The 19,428-nt window shown below is 36.6% G+C and overlaps 1 protein-coding gene across 7 annotated transcripts in view; it reads left to right on the forward strand.

Annotated features, from left to right (window-relative positions):
* The window catches only part of TENT2 (terminal nucleotidyltransferase 2), an 82,991-nt gene that overhangs the window by 53,185 nt on the left and 10,378 nt on the right, over nucleotides 1–19,428 (forward strand). For all 7 annotated transcript variants that reach the window (XR_011966531.1, XM_072606431.1, XM_072606433.1 and 4 more), the window contains 2 exons: nucleotides 4,684–4,820; nucleotides 15,217–15,308. Coding sequence is in view for 6 of the 7 variants with exons in the window: in XM_072606431.1 (XP_072462532.1) it covers nucleotides 4,684–4,820; nucleotides 15,217–15,308 (229 nt within the window). In the remaining variant the exon portion in view is untranslated. The remainder of the gene's footprint in view (nucleotides 1–4,683; nucleotides 4,821–15,216; nucleotides 15,309–19,428) is intronic.

Here is a 19,428-nt window from a genome sequence, read left to right on the forward strand (position 1 = left end):
AGGCAGTAAATAAAAGGTGTGATCTAAGGCTGAGGCTTGGCCAGGTATAATTAGCAAAATGAAAAGGGACTAGGAATTCAATAGAGGATGCTACAGAGATGAATTGGTTCATTTGGGGGTCAGGGTGGGCAAGAGAGCAAAGTGGTTAGTGCAGGGGAATTGGCCTGAGAAAAAATTGAATGGTCAAGTTTGGAGGTCAGTAATTATGGTCAAAGAAGGAGGTTTTGGAATTCTTGAACATTGAGATAATAGATTTGTGAGTGTTGGCCAGCTTGAGGGTGTGACCATCATTGTGTGTGGTTAAAGTAAGGTGGAGTTACTAGCTCATAGGAAGTGAGTGGGTTTTGAGGAATTGATTGGTTAGAGTGTTTGATGGAGAATCAGTATCCATGTTGAAGTCCTGTAGTTAATTAAGGCAGGCATTGGGGAGGAGAGAAAAATTGTGAGCCAGGAGTTGAACTCAGGAAGGAAGGGGAGTAACTTGGGGGGTGGCTGTCTGTAGGTAAAAACTACCAAGCTTTTAATTGTGAATGATATGAATAGACGTAAACCTCAAAGGAAGAAAAAGAAACTGGAACTGGCAACAGGAAGTGAAGACTTGACCAGTTAGCCAAGAAGGATGAATGAAGGTGCAGCCAGTACTCAATAGGGTGGTGAAGGAGAAGTTGATAAGATCCTTCAAGTCGAATCAACATATACTCTGATACTTGTTGGCTTAAAGGTAGGAAAATGTGAGAATGGGGAAAAATGTGTGGGAAAATATAACTGAGGAAGAAATGAGTTTATACAGAAGCTTCACCTTTCAAATTATGAATACTTTCTTTGAAAAAATAGCTAGTAGGCACTGGATATAGCAGCTACCAATTAATGCTGCAAAAATACATATTGTAATGGACAGGAAAGACTTGCTACTGATGCGGGCATTATCCCTGAATCAACCATCTGTGTACAGTTAGATTATCAACTCAGAGCTAAAATCAAAATAAGTAAAAGAAGAAAGAATAATGAATAAAAGATCCTGCGTGCAGTGAATTATTTAAACAAGTAACTGAAAATAAAAAATGGGAAATTCACAGCAGAAATGAGTAACTGTAAAGGAATTTCATCTACAGGTTTAACCTAGTGTAAATTAATGTCACAGCAAGGAGACTAAAAATCTAGAATGTACCTTATTCAAGATATGTCTCGTTAGGCAGCAGTGGAATAGAATGTGACCTTGTTGGTTTTAATTTTATAAAGAAGAATGATAAGTGATTGTGAATAGTATTGTCTCGTAATGCAAAGAGAAGCAATGAATGATAAAACCAGTTTAGAGAAAGTCTGGCAAAGTAGCCATCCATGCAAAGTCATTTCAGAGTCATTCAAGGATAAAAATGGAAAGAGGCCTACAAACATAAAAATGAAAAAATATTTTCAAAACCATTTGGAACATATTTTTTCTGCATCATATGTAGATGTGCCACCACACTGGGATCCTAACAGGACATTCCAGACATACTTATTTAAAGAGGTAGAAATAACGTTGAAGAAAACAAAGATAGGAAAAGCACCTAGCTTGGATCAAGAAAATGTATAGAATTGTGAAGGTGTTGAGGGCCTGATACAAGGTATTTTGAAAGGTGTACCAATACCAAAGATGGGGGGAAAAAAGTCTCAGACCTTATTAATACCTTTAAAAAGTAATCAAGGAAAGATCTCTAACTACCAGTCTTTATACAAAATCCTTATGAGTGAGGGCATGCTCTCAATAATTAATAGAATTAGCAGTAGTCGTTGCTACCATTTATATAGCTCTTTAAGGTTTAAATATTTTATTTTTTCAATTGTATATACAAACAATTTTTAACATTCACTTTTTAAATTTTTAAAATTTTTATTTCTTTTTTAAATTTTTTAAAATTTTTAAAATTTTTAAAATTTTAATTTCTTTTTAAAATTTTGATTTCTAAATTCCCTCCCTAACCTTCCACCTCATTGAGGAGGCAAGCAATTTGATATTGGTTATACATGCACAGTTATACAAAACATTTTCCTGTTAGTCATGTTGTGGAAAAAAACACAGACCAAAAAAAAAAAAAAAGGATTTTTTTTTTTAAGTGACTGATATCATTTACTGGGGGCTGAATAAAGAGACCATGATTATATCAGCTTAAAAGAGAACCAATCAATTAATAAGTTTTTATTAAGTGCCTTCTATATGCCTATGGTGTTAGTCTCTGGAGAAACAGGTACAAAGAATAAAACGATTCCTACTCAGACAGAGGTACATTCTAATGCCAAGAAAGTGCATAAAAAATACAAATACCCTGAATATGCTAATAAGTGCATATATATGAAGAAAAAGGAGTTAAATACTAAGTAGTGTGAGAATAAAGGGATATAATCATAATTATTCCAAAAAAGGTCACATGGTTCAGTGAAAAGAGGAAGAGAAAAGCCCAGATTAAGTTGGGTTTTATTTTTTAAAATCCTTAAGGATAACCAAAATCGCTTATTTGAGTATGTTTAGAGGACAAAGAACAAGGGAGGAACATGCCCCCTACTTGCAGCTCCGTTACTCAGTTTCCCCATTTCCACCTTCTCTGTTATGTTCTTCAGGTTAGAGCAAGCATGGTTAAGAGGTGGATGATACAGGAAGGCATACAGTTGTTTTAAATGATTTTCTCACCTGACTCAGAAGAATCGTTTACTAGACTACAAAAAGGAAAGGTCATATCTTACAGAGATGTGTCTTTGTATCATAATTAGAATTCTATCAGGACTTTGCAGGAAACAGGCCCTTAATGTTTGAATGCAGTATTCTTTGAGGGCCCCTTGAGAACTGCAGAGATGCTGGAAAACTGAAAAATACTTTAAAAAGAAAAGGTTTTTTTTTAAGAGGAAAAAATTAGATTCTAGAAACTAAACTACCAGTGAACTTGACTTTGACAACTGGCAGAATTTTAGAAGGGATTATTGGATCTTCACACCTTGTGGCTTAGTAACTCTTAAACTTTTATCCAAATCTTTTATAGCAAAGAAAACAAGCAGTGTCCCTGAATATCCTTTTGTAATAGGAACCTTGAATAAATCATTCCCCCAAGGTCTTTTGGTATTTAAATAGGTTACAGATTATAGTTCTTCCTAACTTATCTTGCAATTTCTTGTCTTTTGTTTAAGCTTTGTATTCAGATCTTAAGATTTTATGTTTATTGATATTGATGGACTCAAGTTAGCATCAGTTTTAAATGGATTTATACCTGTTATTTCAGTGGTATAAAAAACTCCCAGTGGGCAGATTTCCTCTACCAATACAGATCTGTACCTACTCCAGCGTTTATATAGACTAAAGATTTACCTGAGGCCCTGAGAGTGACTCTCCCAGGGTCACATAATAAATGTCAAAAGACTTTTTTTTTTTTTTTTACTGTAAAAAGACTATTACTCTGAGACTGACTCATTTGCAATGGGCAGAGCACTGGTCCTGGAGTCAGGAAGACTTGAATTCAAATCCCAGGCTCAGATACTTTATTACTTGTGACCCTGGACAAATCACTTCACCTCTGCCTCAGTTTCCTCACCTGTAAAATGGGGATAGTAACAGCAACTACCTCCCAGGGTTATTGTCAGGGTCAAATGAGATAATACAGGTAAAACATTTAGGAAGGTGCCTGTAACATAGGTGCTCAATGAATGCTTGTTTCCTTCCTTTTTTTTCCTCCCTCTCGCCCTTCCTCCCTCCCTCCTGTTACAAGTCATGACTGATATGGAACTTTTTCCTTAAGAAAACTTGTTAACTTCTTATTAGTTAGAGGTTGGTAATGCTTATAGGTATGTGCTTTATTTTATTGTGCCTTAATTTTCCATATTAAAGGTTTTGAGGTCCTATTTTGTGTGTGACATCACACTAAATATACTTAACCTTTATCATTTCATTTTAGAATTTCAGATTTCACTTTAAATGTGCTTCCTTTGCCTTATTCAGTTGGAGTTGATATCTTGATTTCTGATTTACTGATCTACTAGAGAGAATTTGGACATTTTACTTAAACTCTGATGCTGCTGTCTTACGATTTTAGTCTTGTCATCCTAGTGAGAAGAATGTTTCTGTCCTCTCTGCGTAGTGTGGACAGCTCATGTATGTGACACTATAAAATACTTATTTTCCAAAGTGTGATGTGGGATACAAGGGAATCTAAAGTTAATTAAGGAATTCTGGACACTATTTTTAGAAGGCTTAGAATAGAATGTATAGAACATTTCAAAGCAAATAGAGCACATTTTTATCACCTTTACCAGAAACAAAACATGTTTTATGTAAACCTCACAAGTGAATGAAGTCATATTCATATATAGTGGTAAAGACCCTTCAGTGTTAGTAGGTCCTATTATAGTATGGTACCTACCTTTCAATTTATAACTCTTTTAAATAGTTTCCCAAGCCAGGAATTGGAATGTCATTTTTTTTTAAGGTACTTCCTAGGGTGCAAAGATTGCCAAAATCTTGGTGAAAAACTGAATTGGAAATATGCCTTCTCAGATCTCCAAATTCCATGTTATTTGTGGCAGAGAAGGGGTCATAGATAAGACATGAAAGATAAGACATCACCTATGTTTTCTCCAAAATACTTTAGATCAGATTACATGAAGTCCATGAATGTGTTTTACAAATTGCTATGTACTTTTTCCTTTTCATTTTGATAGGAATCCTTTAGTTCTTCTATGCAGCTGCATCTTGTACATCAAGCTCCATGTACTATTCCTCCTTACCTCTCGAAAAATGGGTCAGCTCTTGGGGACCTCTTATTGGGCTTCCTCAAATATTATGCCACAGAATTTGAGTAAGTCATACACTTTACATTTATTAATTCTTGTAAAATTGAATGTTGTAAATTTGTTCACAAAATGTTTTCATGTAATTGGTTCAGAAACGAGTGCTTTATAAAACAGTATTGAATTTTGTCTAATTTTCATTTCCATGACATACTTTATTTTTTCAATTTATTTATTTATTTTTAGTTTTCAACATTCATTTCCACAAAGTTTTGAGTTCCAAATTTTCTCCTCATCTCTTCCCTCCCCCTACCCCATAACGTCTTACATTCTGATTACCCCTTCCCTCAATATGCCCTCCCTTCTATCACACCCCTCCCTTCCTTATTCTCATCTTCTCTGTTTTCTTGTAGGACAAGATAGATTTCTATACCCCATTACCTGTATTTCTTATTTCCCAGTTGTATACAATAACAATTCTCAATATTTGTTCCTAAAACTTTGAGTTCCAACTTCTCTCCCTTCCTCCCTCCCCACCCTCCCCACTGAGAAAGCAAGCAATTCAGTATAGGCTATATGTGTGTAGTCAAGCAATAGATTTCCATAATAGTCATGATATGTAAGACTAACTATATCTCTCTCCATCCTATCCTGCCCCCCATTTATTCTGTTCTCTCATTTGACCTTGTCCTTCCCCAAAAGTGTTCACTTTAATTACTCACTCCTCCCATTTACCCTCCCTTCTGTCATCCCCTCCCACTTGTCCCCTTCTCCCCTACTTTCCTGTAGTGTAAGAAAGATTTTCATACCAAATTGAGTGAGCCAAATGTGAAGAGAGTAAGCTTCACTTTTTCCCTCTCACCTCCTCCCTTTTCTCCTCAGTTGAATAAGCTTATTCCTGCCTCTTTTATGAGAAATAATTTCCCCATTCCATTTCTCCCTTTCTGCTCCCAATATATTCCCCTCTCATCCCTTAATTTTTTTTAGATATCATCCCTTCTTAATCATCTCACCCTCTGCTGTGTGTCCATACACACAGACACACACACACACAAACACACACACACACATACACACATGTGTGTGTATAATCCCTCCAATTACCCAAATACTGAGAAAAGTCTCAAGAGTTATAAATATTATCTTTCCATGTAGGAATGTAAACAGTTCAACTTTAGAAAGTCCCTTATGATTTCTCTTTCCTGTTTACCTTTTCATGCTTCTCTTGCTTCTTGTGTTTGAAAGTCAAATTTTCTGTTCAGTTCTGGTCTTTTCATCATGAATGCTTGAAAGTCCTCAGTATCATTGAATGACCATTTTTTCCCCTGAAATATTATACTCAGTTTTACTGGGTAGGTGATTCTTGGTTTTAATCCCAGTTCCTTTGACTTCTGGAATATCCTATTCCAAGCCCTTTGATCCCTTAACGCAGAAGCTGCTAGATCTTGTGTTATCCTGATTGTATTTCCACAATACTTGAATTGTTTCTTTTTAGCTGCTTGCAATATTTTCTCCTTGACCTGGGAACCCTGGAATTTGGCCACAATAGTCCTAGGAGTTTCTGTTTTTGGATCTCTTTCAGGAGGTGATTGGTGGATTCTTTCAATATTTATTTTGCCCTCTGGTTCTAGAATGTCAGGGCAATTTTCCTTGATAATTTCATGAAAGATGATGTCTAGGCTCATTTTTTGATCATGGCTTACAGGTAGTCCCATAATTTTAAAATTGTCTCTCCTGGATCTATTTTCCAGGTCAGTTGTTTTTTCCAATGAGATATTTCACATTATCTTCCATTTTTTCATGTTTTTGGTTTTGTTTTGTAATTTCTTGGTTTGTCATAAAGTCATTGGCTTCCATCTAATTTTTAATGTACTATTTTCTTCAGTGAGCTTTTGAACCTCTTTTTCCATTTGGCTAATTCTGCTTTTTAAAGCATTCTTCTTCTCATTGGCTTTTTGGAGCTCTTTTTCCAGTTGAGTTAGCATATTGTTAAATGTGTTACTTTCTTCAGCATTTTTTTGGGTCTCCTTTAACAAGCTGTTGACTTGCTTTTCATGATTTTCTTGCATTGCTCTCATTTCTCTTTCCAATTTTTCATCCACATCTCTTACTTGATTTTCAAAATCCTTTTTGAGCTCTTCTATGGCCTAGGACCATTGCATATTTGTTTTGGAGGTTTTAGGTGCAGAAGCCTTGACTTCCTCTGATGGTAAGCATATTTCTTCCTCTTCCAAAAAGATAGAAGGAAATACCTGTTCACCAAGAAAGTAGCTTTCTATAGTGTTTTTTTTTTTCCCCCTTTTTTGGGCATTTTCCCAGCCAGTTACTTGACTTTTGAGTCCTTTGTCAAGAGGAGGGTATACTCTGGGTTTCTGTAAGTTCTCAATTCCTCCAAGGTGGCACAATCAAGGGAGAGGAGTTTACTCCTCTCCTGGCCTGTGCTGTGGTCTGGGCACAACCAAAAACTTTTCTGCCCAGGATCTGGGAGTAGAATTTCCTCTCCACAATCACCTCCAGCTCTACCATGCCAGTGCTCCTCCTCACCCTGGGGCCACTCTCAGGCCTGAGATTCAGATTAGTGGTTCAGTTCCCCCAGGAGCTTCAGGTAGGGGCAGGGCCACCACTCAGGGCTGAGATTCAGATCAACTGCCAAGTTCCTGCAGGTTCTCCAGGCAAAGGGCTCCAAAAATGGAAGATGCTTCTGCCGTGGCAGCAGCCCTGGTTCCAGACTGTGTACCCTTCTGGGTAAAGGAGCTTTCTCACTGTTTGAAGGTGTCTGTGGTGTCCGTGGGCCAAGCAAAATGGGAACTGCTGCCACCAGTGGCTCCCTGAACCCCGCCCTGGGTTCTGTCCCCACCACGCCATGTGGCCCTCTGCTCCATACCAGTGCAATAGAGCCTATCCTGTCGGCCCTCCAGGCTGTCCTGGGCTGGAAATCTCTATTCCCTCCGTCGTTCTGTAATTTCTGCTGCTCTCACATTTGTTTAGTCATTTTTTACAGGTATTTTATGGGATATGTGGGGGAGCTTCTACAGGTCTGGCTTTCTACTCCGCCATCTTGACTCCGTCCCCTCCCTGACGTACTTTAAAAGAAGTGTAATATATTTTTCATTCTGTAGTCAATAAAAATATATTGTTTGCTGCAGTCTAGTTCTTTTTTGATTTCCAAAATTAGCCTGTTTTTGTTTTTATACTATGAAATTAAAAGAAAGACAAAAACTTGGATATTTCCATAGGCAGTGGCTATCCCAAGCATAACAACTTTGATTTGCTTCAAAAAGTGAATTTCATAAATAACAAAAATACTACAGTTTTTTTTTTAGTATAACTCTTTAAAAAGTAGTTTTATTACGTAGAATTCTGCTTTGCAGTTCCTTAGTGACATCAAAAGACAATGACATTTTTGTGCATAAAAGAATAGGTTACTAATTAGAGAAGAGAGTATTCTTTTGATATAATTTTGTTTTGAAAAAATCCTTCTGGGATAGAGAGAGGGGAGAAGAATGCTCTCTCTAGTAATAATACTTAGTTTAAGCACTTCTTACATATTCATTGTCTTCCAAAAATACTTGCTAATGAACCAGAGTTTAGTTCTGTACAGAAAGAACTATGAGTCCTGCCTGTTGCGCTCTGATTATCTGAAGTAGAAAAAATGATGTGAGCGAATTTGTGACAGAAGGGAGAGAGATTTATTTAAAAAAAGATAGTACTAGTTAACTCATTTAATTCATGTATAGTGTTAATGGTGAAGCTTGTGTGTATTTATATGCATGCATATATGTGTATGTGCATATATGTATGTGTGTATATATATGTATACAATTAATGATTTTGTTTTCGTTCAAAGAATTCTTACCTTCATATATTAAAAAGTACATTCCTTTTCAGAACATCTTCTCAAAGTTTATTGGTGAATTATACATAGTAATTATAGAATATTAGCTAGAAGTTCCCCTGTGGCGATGTTCTTTAGCTGAGGACACAGTAGCTTGTTAAGTTCTAGCCCCGTAGCTGGTATGTTTTGTTGAAGAATTTGTTAGTTTTAGGAAGACATGACCTAAAGAGACTTAACTGCATTTTAAACCCCAAAAGGTGAGAATATTTGCATCCTGTCTCATGTTTTAGTGATTTGAATAAAGATAAGGAGTACAAAAACATTTTAAAAGGAAATATATAAAATGGAATTAATGTGTATCATGAATTTTTGTAGCATTTTCTTCCCTCCTGCGAAATTTTTCTTTTCTTGAGGCAGCCAGAGTTAAGTGACTTGCCCAGGGTCATATAGATAATAAGTGTTTGTGGCTGGATTTGAACTCAGGTCCTTCTGACTGCAGGGCCAGTGTTCTGTATACTGTGTCACCTAGCTGCCTCATCTTGGGAAATTAAAATATGTAATTGATGGAATTGAGTGATCAGTTCTCAGGATATCTGAATGAGGAGGGTAGCAATACAAATGGGGAAAAAACAGACCTCTTTGTCTCTTACACACACACACAGAATAAGAACTATCAACACATATGCCTACTTTCCCAATTTTACCACATGTTTATAAGTATAATCTGTGTACCCATTGAGGGTATCCTTGTTGAAGGATAAGGAAAAGGTATTCTTTCACAAAAAATGCAGCAGTTTTCAGACTTTCAAAATCATCTTCCCTTTACTAGGTCCATGAAAGAGTTCATTAAAGGCTGATATCAGTGGTCTAGAAAAGCCAAATATTGTAGAGGTAGAATTGACAAAGCCTCAGTTAATGTTCATTTCCAAAATGAGGGCTTTTGATTGGAGTATTCTGATCAGAATGTTTTAGTTTACGTTCTAAAGCAGTGTTTCCTTGGGCTGCTGCACCTCCTGAATTTGGGGTGATTTGGGGGTGAGTCCGGTTCTAGGCTTGGTTTTCTTTCAGGAAATTTATTTACGTTGATTAAACTTCCTCAGGAAATGATTATGTCAGTGTCTGTTCTTTCCGTTGTACGCTATTTTTAGGCATTAGCAACTTGTTTTGTTTTTTTTTAATTTTAAAAATTCAAGTTCAGTTTATTGTTTATAGTAAGCATTATTTCCTTTTTAAATTGAGTTGCAAATTCTCTCCCTCCCATCCTTTCCCGCCCACTGAGAAGACAAAGCAAAATGATATCAATTATAAATATGAATATAATGGTATCAAATATAAATAGGACATCATGCAAAACATTCCCATATTAGCCATATCACAAAAAAAGAAAGCAAAAAGCCCCCAGCAGCCTCAAAAACAAAGCTTGTGTTTGCAGAGGTCATCATTTCTTTCTGTGGAGGTGGATCACAGTTTTTCATCATGAACCCTTTGGAACTGTCTCAGATCATTTTCTGATCTTGTTACAATGTTGCTTTTATTGTACACAGTGGTCTCCTGGTTCTTCTTGCTTTGTTTTGCATCAGTTCACATAGGCCTTACTATGTTTCTTTCTGAAAGCAACCCTTGTCATTTCTTATGGTACAGAAATACTCTATCACAATTATATGCCACAACTTGTTCAGCCATTCACCAGCTGATGAACATCTCCTCAATTTCCAATTCTATGCCACCACGAAAAGAGCTGCTATAAATATTTTTGAACATGTAATTCCTTTTTCCATTTCTTTGGTCTCTTTTGGGTACAGACCTAGTAATGGTATTGTTGGGCCAAAGGTATGCATGTTGTCCACCAGAAAGTTTGGACCAGTTCACAATGCCACCTACAGGATTTTAGTGTACCTGTTTTCCCTCATCCCTTCCAACATTTGTCATTTGTGACAGATGCAAAATAGTACTTCAGAGTTGTTTTAATTTGGTTTCTCTAATCAGTAAAGATTTAGAACTTTTTTTCATATGGCAATAGATACTTGGATTTCTACTTTTGAAAATTACCTGTTCATATCCTTTGGCCATTTATCAATTGATAAATGACTCTTATTTTTTTTATAAATTTGACTCAGTTCTCTGTATGTTTAAGACATGAGGTCTTTATCATGGAAATTTTTGTAAAATATTTATTTTGATATTACTTCATTGTCTTAGTACCTTTTAGCATCTTGTCCTTGCCCTGATTCTCTCTTAATTAGGTCTGTTTTTGCTTTTGCTTTGACTGAGATCATTATTCCTACCCCTGCCGTTTTTACTTCTGCTGAAGTGTCATAGAATCTGTTCCAGTCCATTATTTTATCCCTGTGTGTCTCTTTCTGTTTCAGGTTGTGTCTCTTGTGCACAGCATATTGGTAGGTTCTGGTTTGGAATTCCTTTTTCTGTCTGAAGTCATCCCATTCACATTCGCAGTTAGGGTTATATTGTTATGATTACTCCATCCTGTCCTTCCTCAAAAGTCTGTTTTGCTTCTGACCACCTCCCCCCATGATCTCCTCTCCCTTCTATCACTCCTCCTCCCCATATTTCTTTCTTTTCCCCTTCCCTTATTGGATAAGATAGATTTCCATACCCTACTGAGTCTTCCCTCTTTCAGCATTGCTCACCATCCCTGCCCCCCCAATTTCCTCCTCTTCTATCAAAGCTCTTCCTTGCATGCCTTTTTCATATGAGGAAAATTTCCCCATTCCACCTCTCCCTTGCTCCTTCTCCCAGTACTTCCCTCTTTCTCACCCCTTGACTCACACTTATACCCTCTGTCTATGTAGATTTCTTCTAACTGCCCTAATAATGATAAAGTTCTTAGGAGTTACAGGTGTCATCTTTCCATATAGGAATGTTAACTTTAGGGAATCTCTTCTCATTGCTCTTTCATGTTTGTCTTTTTTATGCTTTTCTTGAGGCTTGTGTTTGAAAATCAGATTTTCTATTTTGTTTTTGTGTTTTCATGAGGAATGCTTCCTCTATTTCAGTAAATAACCAGTTTTTTCTCTGAAGGATTATACTTAGTTTTGCTGGATAGAGGATTTTAGGCTGTAATTCTATCTCCTTTGCCTTCTGGAATAGCATATTCCATGTCTTCTGTACTTTTAACGTGGAGCCTGCTAAATCTTATGTGATCCTGACTATGGCTCCATGACATTTGAATTTTTTCTTTCTGGCTACTTGAAATATTTTCTCCTTGATCTGGGAGTTCTGGAATTTGGCTATAATATTCCCGAGAGTGTTCATTTTGGCATTTCTTTCAGGAGGTGATGGGTGGATTCTTTCAGTTTCTGTTTTACCCTCTGGTTCTAGAGTACCAGGGCAGTTTTTCCTTGATAATTTTTTGAAATATGATATTTAAACTCTTTTTTTTTTAATCATGGCTTTCAGGTAGTCTAGTAATTCTTAAAGTATCTTTCCTTGATTTATTTTCCAGGTCAGTTGTTTTTCTGATAAGATATTTCACATTTTTTTTTTTGGACTTTATTTTATCGTTTCTTGATGTCTTATGGAATTGTTAGCTTCCACTTGCACAATTCTGATTTTTAAGAAATATTCTTCAGGGAGTTTTCGAGCATATTTTACCATTAGGCCAATTCTATTTTTTCTTTTTTAAAAATTTATTTATTTTAGTTTTCAACATTCATTTCCACAAGATTTTGAGTTCCAACTTTTCTCCTCATCTGTCCCCTCCACCCACCCCAAGACAGAATGCATTCTGAATACCTTTTCCCCCAGTCTGCCCTCCCTTCTATCATACTGTTCCCTTTCCTAATCCCTATCTCCTCTGTTTTCTTCTAGAAGATAGATTTCTGTACCCCATTACCTGTATATCTTATTTCCCAGTTGCATGTAAAAACAATTGTTTTTAAAACTGAATTCCTACTTCTCTCCCTTCCTCCCTCCCCACCAGACCCACTGAGGAGGCAGGCAGTTTGATATATGTTATACATGTGTAGTTATACAAAACACTTCCATAAAAGTCATGTTGTGAAAGACTAACTGTATTTCCCTCCATCTTATTCTGCCCCCCATTTATTCTGTTCTCTCTTTTGACCCTCTCCCTCCTCAGAAGTGTTTACTTCTAATTACCCCTCCTCCCACTGCCCTCCCTCCTACCATCCCCCCACAACTCTTGTCCCCTTTTCCCCTGCTTTTCTGTGGTGTAAGATAGATTTTCATACCAAACTGTGCATGTTATTCCCTCCTTAAGCCAAATCTGATGAAGCCAGTTCTATTTTTTAAGGTTATTTTCTTCAGCATTTTTGTGCCTCTTTTACCAAGCTCTTTCCATAGTTTTCTTGCATCCTGCTCATTTCTTTTCCAGGTTTTCTTTCATCATTTTACTCTTCTAGAATTTCTTTTGAGGCTTTGATCCAATTAGTATTTTTCCTTGTGGCTTTGCTTGTAGTTGTTTTCACATTGCTGTCTTGGTCTTCTCTGTCCTCATCGTGGTTTTGTATGGTTGAGTTTTTGTGGTTGGTTGTTTATTTGTTCATGTTTCCAGCCTGTTACTCGACTTGGACCCTTATGTTCAGGTTGGGCTCGGGTCCCCTGGGGGGAGGTAGGCACTATCTTAAGCTTCAGGCTTTTTCCTGGTGTTGTTTTCAGAACTACTTCTGAAACTTTTCAGTGCTTCCAGTGTGGTGTGATCTGGAGGGAGATGTGGTCACTGCTTTCTTATTCTGTGCTCTGGTCTTTACCCAGGAAGGGCCCTGCTTCTCTACTGCCATAAGTGCTAGCATTCCTCTTAGTCTTGATACTGTAACCAGGGACCCTGCTTCATGTGCTCTTCTCTTTGACTCAGAATAATTTCTGGGTGGTAGAGTTGCCAATCAGTGCCTGCTGAACCCACTTACCAGTAGCTGGCCCCCTGTACTTTCTTTCTGACCAGTTGTCTAACACCTTTAACATCTCTCCACTAAGAGTTCCTGAAGCTGCTACTGCTGCTGCCACTACTGTTGCAGGTGCTAGTGTGACTGTCACCAGGGCCAACCCTTGTGTTGTGGAAGCACTTGGGCTAGACTCCCACCCTGGTGTTATAGATCTCCTGCTGACCTCCTAAGTTGACTTAGGTTGGAAAAATATCTCACTTTGACCTTTTGTTGGTTTTTCCACTGGAAAATTTAATTTGAAGAGTTTTTAAAAGTTGTTTGAGGAAAATGTTGGGACAGTCCAGCTGGGTTGCTGCCTTTACTCCACCATCTTGGCTCTGTTATCCTAGCAGGTTGTTTAAGTTCATGTGCTATAGTGGTCAGAGAGATGGACTTAGAGCCAGAAAGTTACCGTGATGCAAGTTCTACCTCTGATAAAATTGGGTGTATAATCTTATGGGCAAGTCACTTAACTTCTCAGTCCTCTGGGGAACTGTCTGTGACTAGAAGTTGCATAAAGGTTCTGACCTACGCTGGTATAATATTTTGCCATCAGCAGTGAAATCACAAGTCCATCCCCAATCCTGTCCCTAGTAACTCTTTTAAGTAGGTTAGATTGTAGCTGCCTTAGTCATGTGTCTTATCTTTTTATCTTTGCTGTTTCTTCTAATGTGGTATTTGTGTTCATCTTTGCCCTAATGAGTTTGATTGTATGTAGACAGCTAATTCAAAATGACTCACTTTAGTGAGTTGTTTCCTGTATTTTAGAAGGTAATTGTTCTCATATTTAGTGATGTTATTTGCTATTCACCAGTGCCTCTCATCTCTCTTTAAGAAAATACTCAGGATACGTAGGCCTGTGGCTTCTACAAGCCTTTGTCCTCCCTCATGTCTTACCATTGAACCATATTTGTAACCTATTTTTAATTATTCTCTGCGATGCCCATCTTTGTATTGAAATCACCAAGTATTAAAATATACACATATTGCAGTTTTTTTAAATAGAAATTTTTTTCTTATCTGTGAAATAGAAGTAATCTCATAAACTACAGTTATTATGGATGTCTTTTTGAAAACCCTTCAAGAATGAGTTGATGTGATAGCCTCAGAAATGTTTGTTATTTTTTATATCCATAGTAAAAATGATGCTGAAAATTCTTTTATGTCTCCAAGGAGGCATCCTTCCATTAAAACCACAACTTCCATTTTGTCTTCTGGTTTCATTTATAGCAACAATGTCAAGATTGTTATGCTTCAGTTTTGGACAGGGATCTCACATTTAAAGTACCAAGAGTTTAATTCACTGTTTAAGAATGGTCTAAATCCTATGTAATTTTTAGCACCCTTTTCTGCCTTTCTTTGCCATTCTCTCTGCAGAAACAGAAATGGTGCCACATGGGACTGATGGTCATTTTCTGCTTTTAATTTTTCAGTGGGTTGCCGTGGCCAAAGAACTCATAATCCAGATGTCCAGCCTCCTCCTGTTGATTAGTTAGGCTGATCCTTAGAAAGGAATAATAAGAAAGGAATAATAATAGTTTATTGCTGGGACTGTACTTGAAACCTTCCCAACTTGGTAGAAACTGCTAGAACTTCCACTTTGCTGTCATAGCCTTTGAGAGCCTAGAGTCACTTGCACGTCACTGAGGCATCAGATGTGAGGAAGAGAATGTTTTTACTTGAAAAAAAATTTCACTTGATTAACAAAAATTATTTTTCTTCTCTTAGCTGGAACAATAAAATGATTTCAGTTCGTGAAGCCAAAGCCCTTCCAAGACCTGATGGTGTTGAGTGGAGAAATAAGTTCATCTGTGTAGAAGGTAAGTTTTTTTTACCCATTCTTATAATTATTTCTCATTCTTGGGTGTTACTGCGTCAATTGGTTCGATCATGTGGTTTGTGATTATAGTTATTTGTGATGAATTTCACATTTTAGGCCTTTTTTCCTTTTCTTTCAGGGTCACCTGAGGGGATAACAATATTTTATCATGAAATTATTTCTAAATTTATATTTTTAGCGGGGGAAAGGGTTTAGACTCTCTGATTTAAAAAATACAGGGAGCTCTCATGGTAAGAAAACTCTGTACCAATGAAAATTGAAGCCTACCCTGCAGTTATAGTCTCCGAGATTAGCCTAGGTCATTGAGAAGTTAAGTGAACTACCCAGAGTCACATAGCTATGAAGCACTAGTCAAAGATGATCTGCTTTAGTGGGGAAAAATGATGCAGTTTTCACTTACTCTTTAGTCTTTCACTTTTTGGGGCAATTTGAAGCACTTCCTGGTTAGTCATACTATTGATAAAAAGTATAAGGTCCTTATACTTTAATGTTTTTCCTATAGCTTTTTAGGCTATTTAGATATAAAAATATGTAAATGTTATACTTTATTTTAGGTGTAAAATATTCACGAACTCTTTGGTAAATCAGATTGTGCTTCGTTACAGTTTCAAATTCCGAATAAAGCTCATCAGTTGTTACGGTGCTCTGTCCTTGTAATTTCATTGCTATCAAGTTACCTTTTTGAATTACAAAGAAAGGGAGTTTGCTGGTCAGGAAGCACGATAAGAGTGGGCGTAACACTGGCCCAGGGGTTTGATTCCCAGCTCTTTTGCTCACGCTGGGTGTGACTTGGGGCAAGTCATGTTCTCTGAGCTTTCATTTCCTCATCGGTTAAATAGGGGGAAGTGTAGTAGATGAACCTTGAAATCCCTTTAGACTCTAAATCCTGTGATCTTTAAAATGGAGATGATAGTGTTCCTTACATACAATCTTCCTTATTTAGGAATATTGTAAGGATTGTGTGTGATACTCTATAAAAGTGACACCTAAATGTAAACACTCCATGTAGTCATGCATGGATTAGAGTTAGGTGGTTATAGTATGCCTAAAGTAACAAGCATTAGCTCACTGTAGAATTTCTGTTTATTTAAAGCAAACTTGAATATGTTATGTCCTCCTCAAAAACATTTAGATAAAGTTAAATGTTTTTGAAATGATTTTGAAAATAGAAAGTAATTTTAAAACAAACATGAGGCAGTATTTAAAAGATAATTAGAGATGTCATGACAGTGGAAAAGGTTCAGGTCTCGAGTTAGGAAGACCTAGGTTTAATTCATATCTCTGACACCAGCCAGGTGACTCCATACAAGTTGTCTGATAAAAATAACAACAGTAATTATTATAGATACTTGCATATTACTTTGAGGTTTGTAAGGAGAATTACATACATTTTCTCACTTGATTATTATAACATCCCTGTAAGGTAAGTGCAATAGTTATCCTAATTTTACAGATGAGAAAACTGAGGATTAAAGGTTTAGTGGGTTTAAAGGCCATAGACTTAAGTTGTAAATATTCTCAAACTCTGCATCCTCTACAGTCAAATAATAATAAATCCTTCATGTACGTGTGCATTTAAAAGGTAAGTTGTCTACACACATGCTAATTTCCGTTTCTGTACAGGTATTTGTAGTTAAAGACATGTAATGGTTGCATCAGATCTCTTACTGGAATAAACAATATAAAATAAAATAACAAGGGACATGCATGTTTTAAATAATAGAATTTAAGCAAAAGGTATAATGTAACTTCTTACTTGTCTTTTTATCAAGACAGATTAAGGGACAATAGTCAATCCCCATTACCTCATCCTTTGTGGGAACTCTAGAGCATTGGCTTCTTTCCTGTCCTTGTCCCCAGTTAGGCAAAACTATTTAAAGCTTCTAGAATAAAGCTGGGAACTCAAGTAATGCTGAGGAAGTAGCTGCAAGTGCCTGCTTCTTTGGTTTCCAGGGCAAAGATATACCCTGGATTGTGTGAGAGGTTTAGGCTGGATGCTCTGAGGAACTCTCTGTACCATCTGCCGGTCCACCTGGCCAAGCACTTATTCACCTCCATGATGTTTTTTAGGTGCCTTCGAATGATAGGCAAGTGTTTCTTTCTAAAATTTCAGTATTTTGTCATGAATTTATGGCAGCTAGAATTTAGTAAGAATTTAGGCTAGATTTGTTGAAATAATTGGATAATCATTAAAAAATTATCTGTATATAAGTTATTCAGGGAGGCACCTGGCCTACTGCTATGGTTCTCTAGTGGTTGCTTAATAAATGTTTATAGAAAATATTAAACCTTTTGACTTTTTTAACTGAAGTAGTTAAAAATAGAAAGTGAGCACGTTTTATCTCTTAAATATTGGTTTCTTTAAAGTATCAAACCTGATAAAATTTGATCTTTTATGGCAAACTATATTTTCCTGTTAAAAAATACAAAAAAAGTCTCAAATAATAGTCTTTTAAGCTGTGAAATACAAAAGCAGTGTTTGAAATTACTATTGATATGTTTATGTGCCTATAATATTTCTTTCCATTTAGAACATAACCCTGGAATGTATGATGTCACATTTATTTAGATTTTTTTAAGATAAAAATTGGGTTTATGATTTCATTAAAATAAACTCGTGTTATACTGGAATTATGGTTTTGATAGCCACTAAATTTTAGTATTCAATATAGAGTCAGTCTATGTACCAAAAGTACATAAAAGTATGAGAAGAACTTAAAACAGTTCAGTCTAGATCTCTGAGGATGGAGTTAGAGTATATCCTCCAGTATACCATCCTACATGTTTGTAGGGTAGGAATTCAAATATATTTTGTGATTGTTTTGGAGAATTTTCTCTATTCACCATTTAAATGCAGTACTTCTTTGTAATATTTTTGTCATGCACTTGGATTAAACAAGTATCATTATCCATTTCCTTGTTCCATTTTAAGCACAAATTAGTTTTTCATTGGCCAGTCTTCTAAATGAATGTTTAAATCTGAATAATTAAAACTCTGCTTCTTTTTAAGAAACATATATATTTAAAATCACGAGAATACTGATTCATGGCTCCTTTATCAGGGTCCAAAGGACTGTTTGTGTTAGAGCTGCCCTAGCATTTCATTCGGAGTTGGATCTTATCCACTCACACATTATCAATATGTGTATGTTCATCTCTCTGTCTGTCAGTCTTCTGAACTTCCCCCCTTTCAACTTCAAGTAACTGGACTTCTTTTCCCATGGCTTCTTAGAGAGGGAAGAGGAGCTGCCAAAAACGTGCCTCTGCCTCAGAGCTAGAAAACGGCAGTTGACGATTGTGCCCAAATGTCAGCTTGACTCTGATCCTTGATTGTAACACATGCACCTTGTCTTTTCACTGAAGAAGTACTTGTCATCATAAAGAGTAGAATTTGCTGGTGTTAAAAATATGTACCTTTTATGAGTTCTACCTTGTTTCCTTTGTATCTCTGCTACTTCCTATTTCTCTAAGAGCAAAGGAGTGATATTGCTTGTTCCCTGGTGCCGGCCGTTCAGGACCATTGACCCACCACAATCTTACTGTTTATCTTCACAGAATCTTGGGATTGGAAACAGAACTCAGACATTATCTAGTTCAGTGCATACTCAAGTAGGAATTTCTCTGTATAATATGCCTGACAAATGGTCATCCAGCCTCTGTTTGATTAATCCTTAGTGATGAGAAGCCCACTACTTCCTGAGGCTGCTTATTTTGCTTTTAGACAGCTCTTAATTGTTAGGAAGCTTTTCCTTATGTAAATCTGAAGTCTCTCCTTCTATAAAACCTTTTATTGCCCCTGGATAATCCTGTCCTCTAAAGCCTAACAAGATAAATCTCATCCCTCTTCCACATTACACCTTTTACAGGTCTTTTCATCTTTTTCTACTTCCATTATGTCTGCTGTAGTTGGTCGAAATGTTTTTACAATGTTGTACTCAGAACTGAACATAATCTTTATTCCAGATGTGGCCTAACTTGACAGGGCTCTCACCTTCCTCATTCTGAACTCTCTATTCATGATGCCTATAGTGACATCAGCTTGTCATCTTGTAACGGAATAGTCAGCTGCAAAAGTGTAGGAGAAGGGCTTTGTGGCTAGA

Source organism: Notamacropus eugenii, chromosome 4, assembly GCF_028372415.1.
Source record: "Notamacropus eugenii isolate mMacEug1 chromosome 4, mMacEug1.pri_v2, whole genome shotgun sequence".
Lineage (NCBI taxonomy): Eukaryota > Metazoa > Chordata > Mammalia > Diprotodontia > Macropodidae > Notamacropus > Notamacropus eugenii.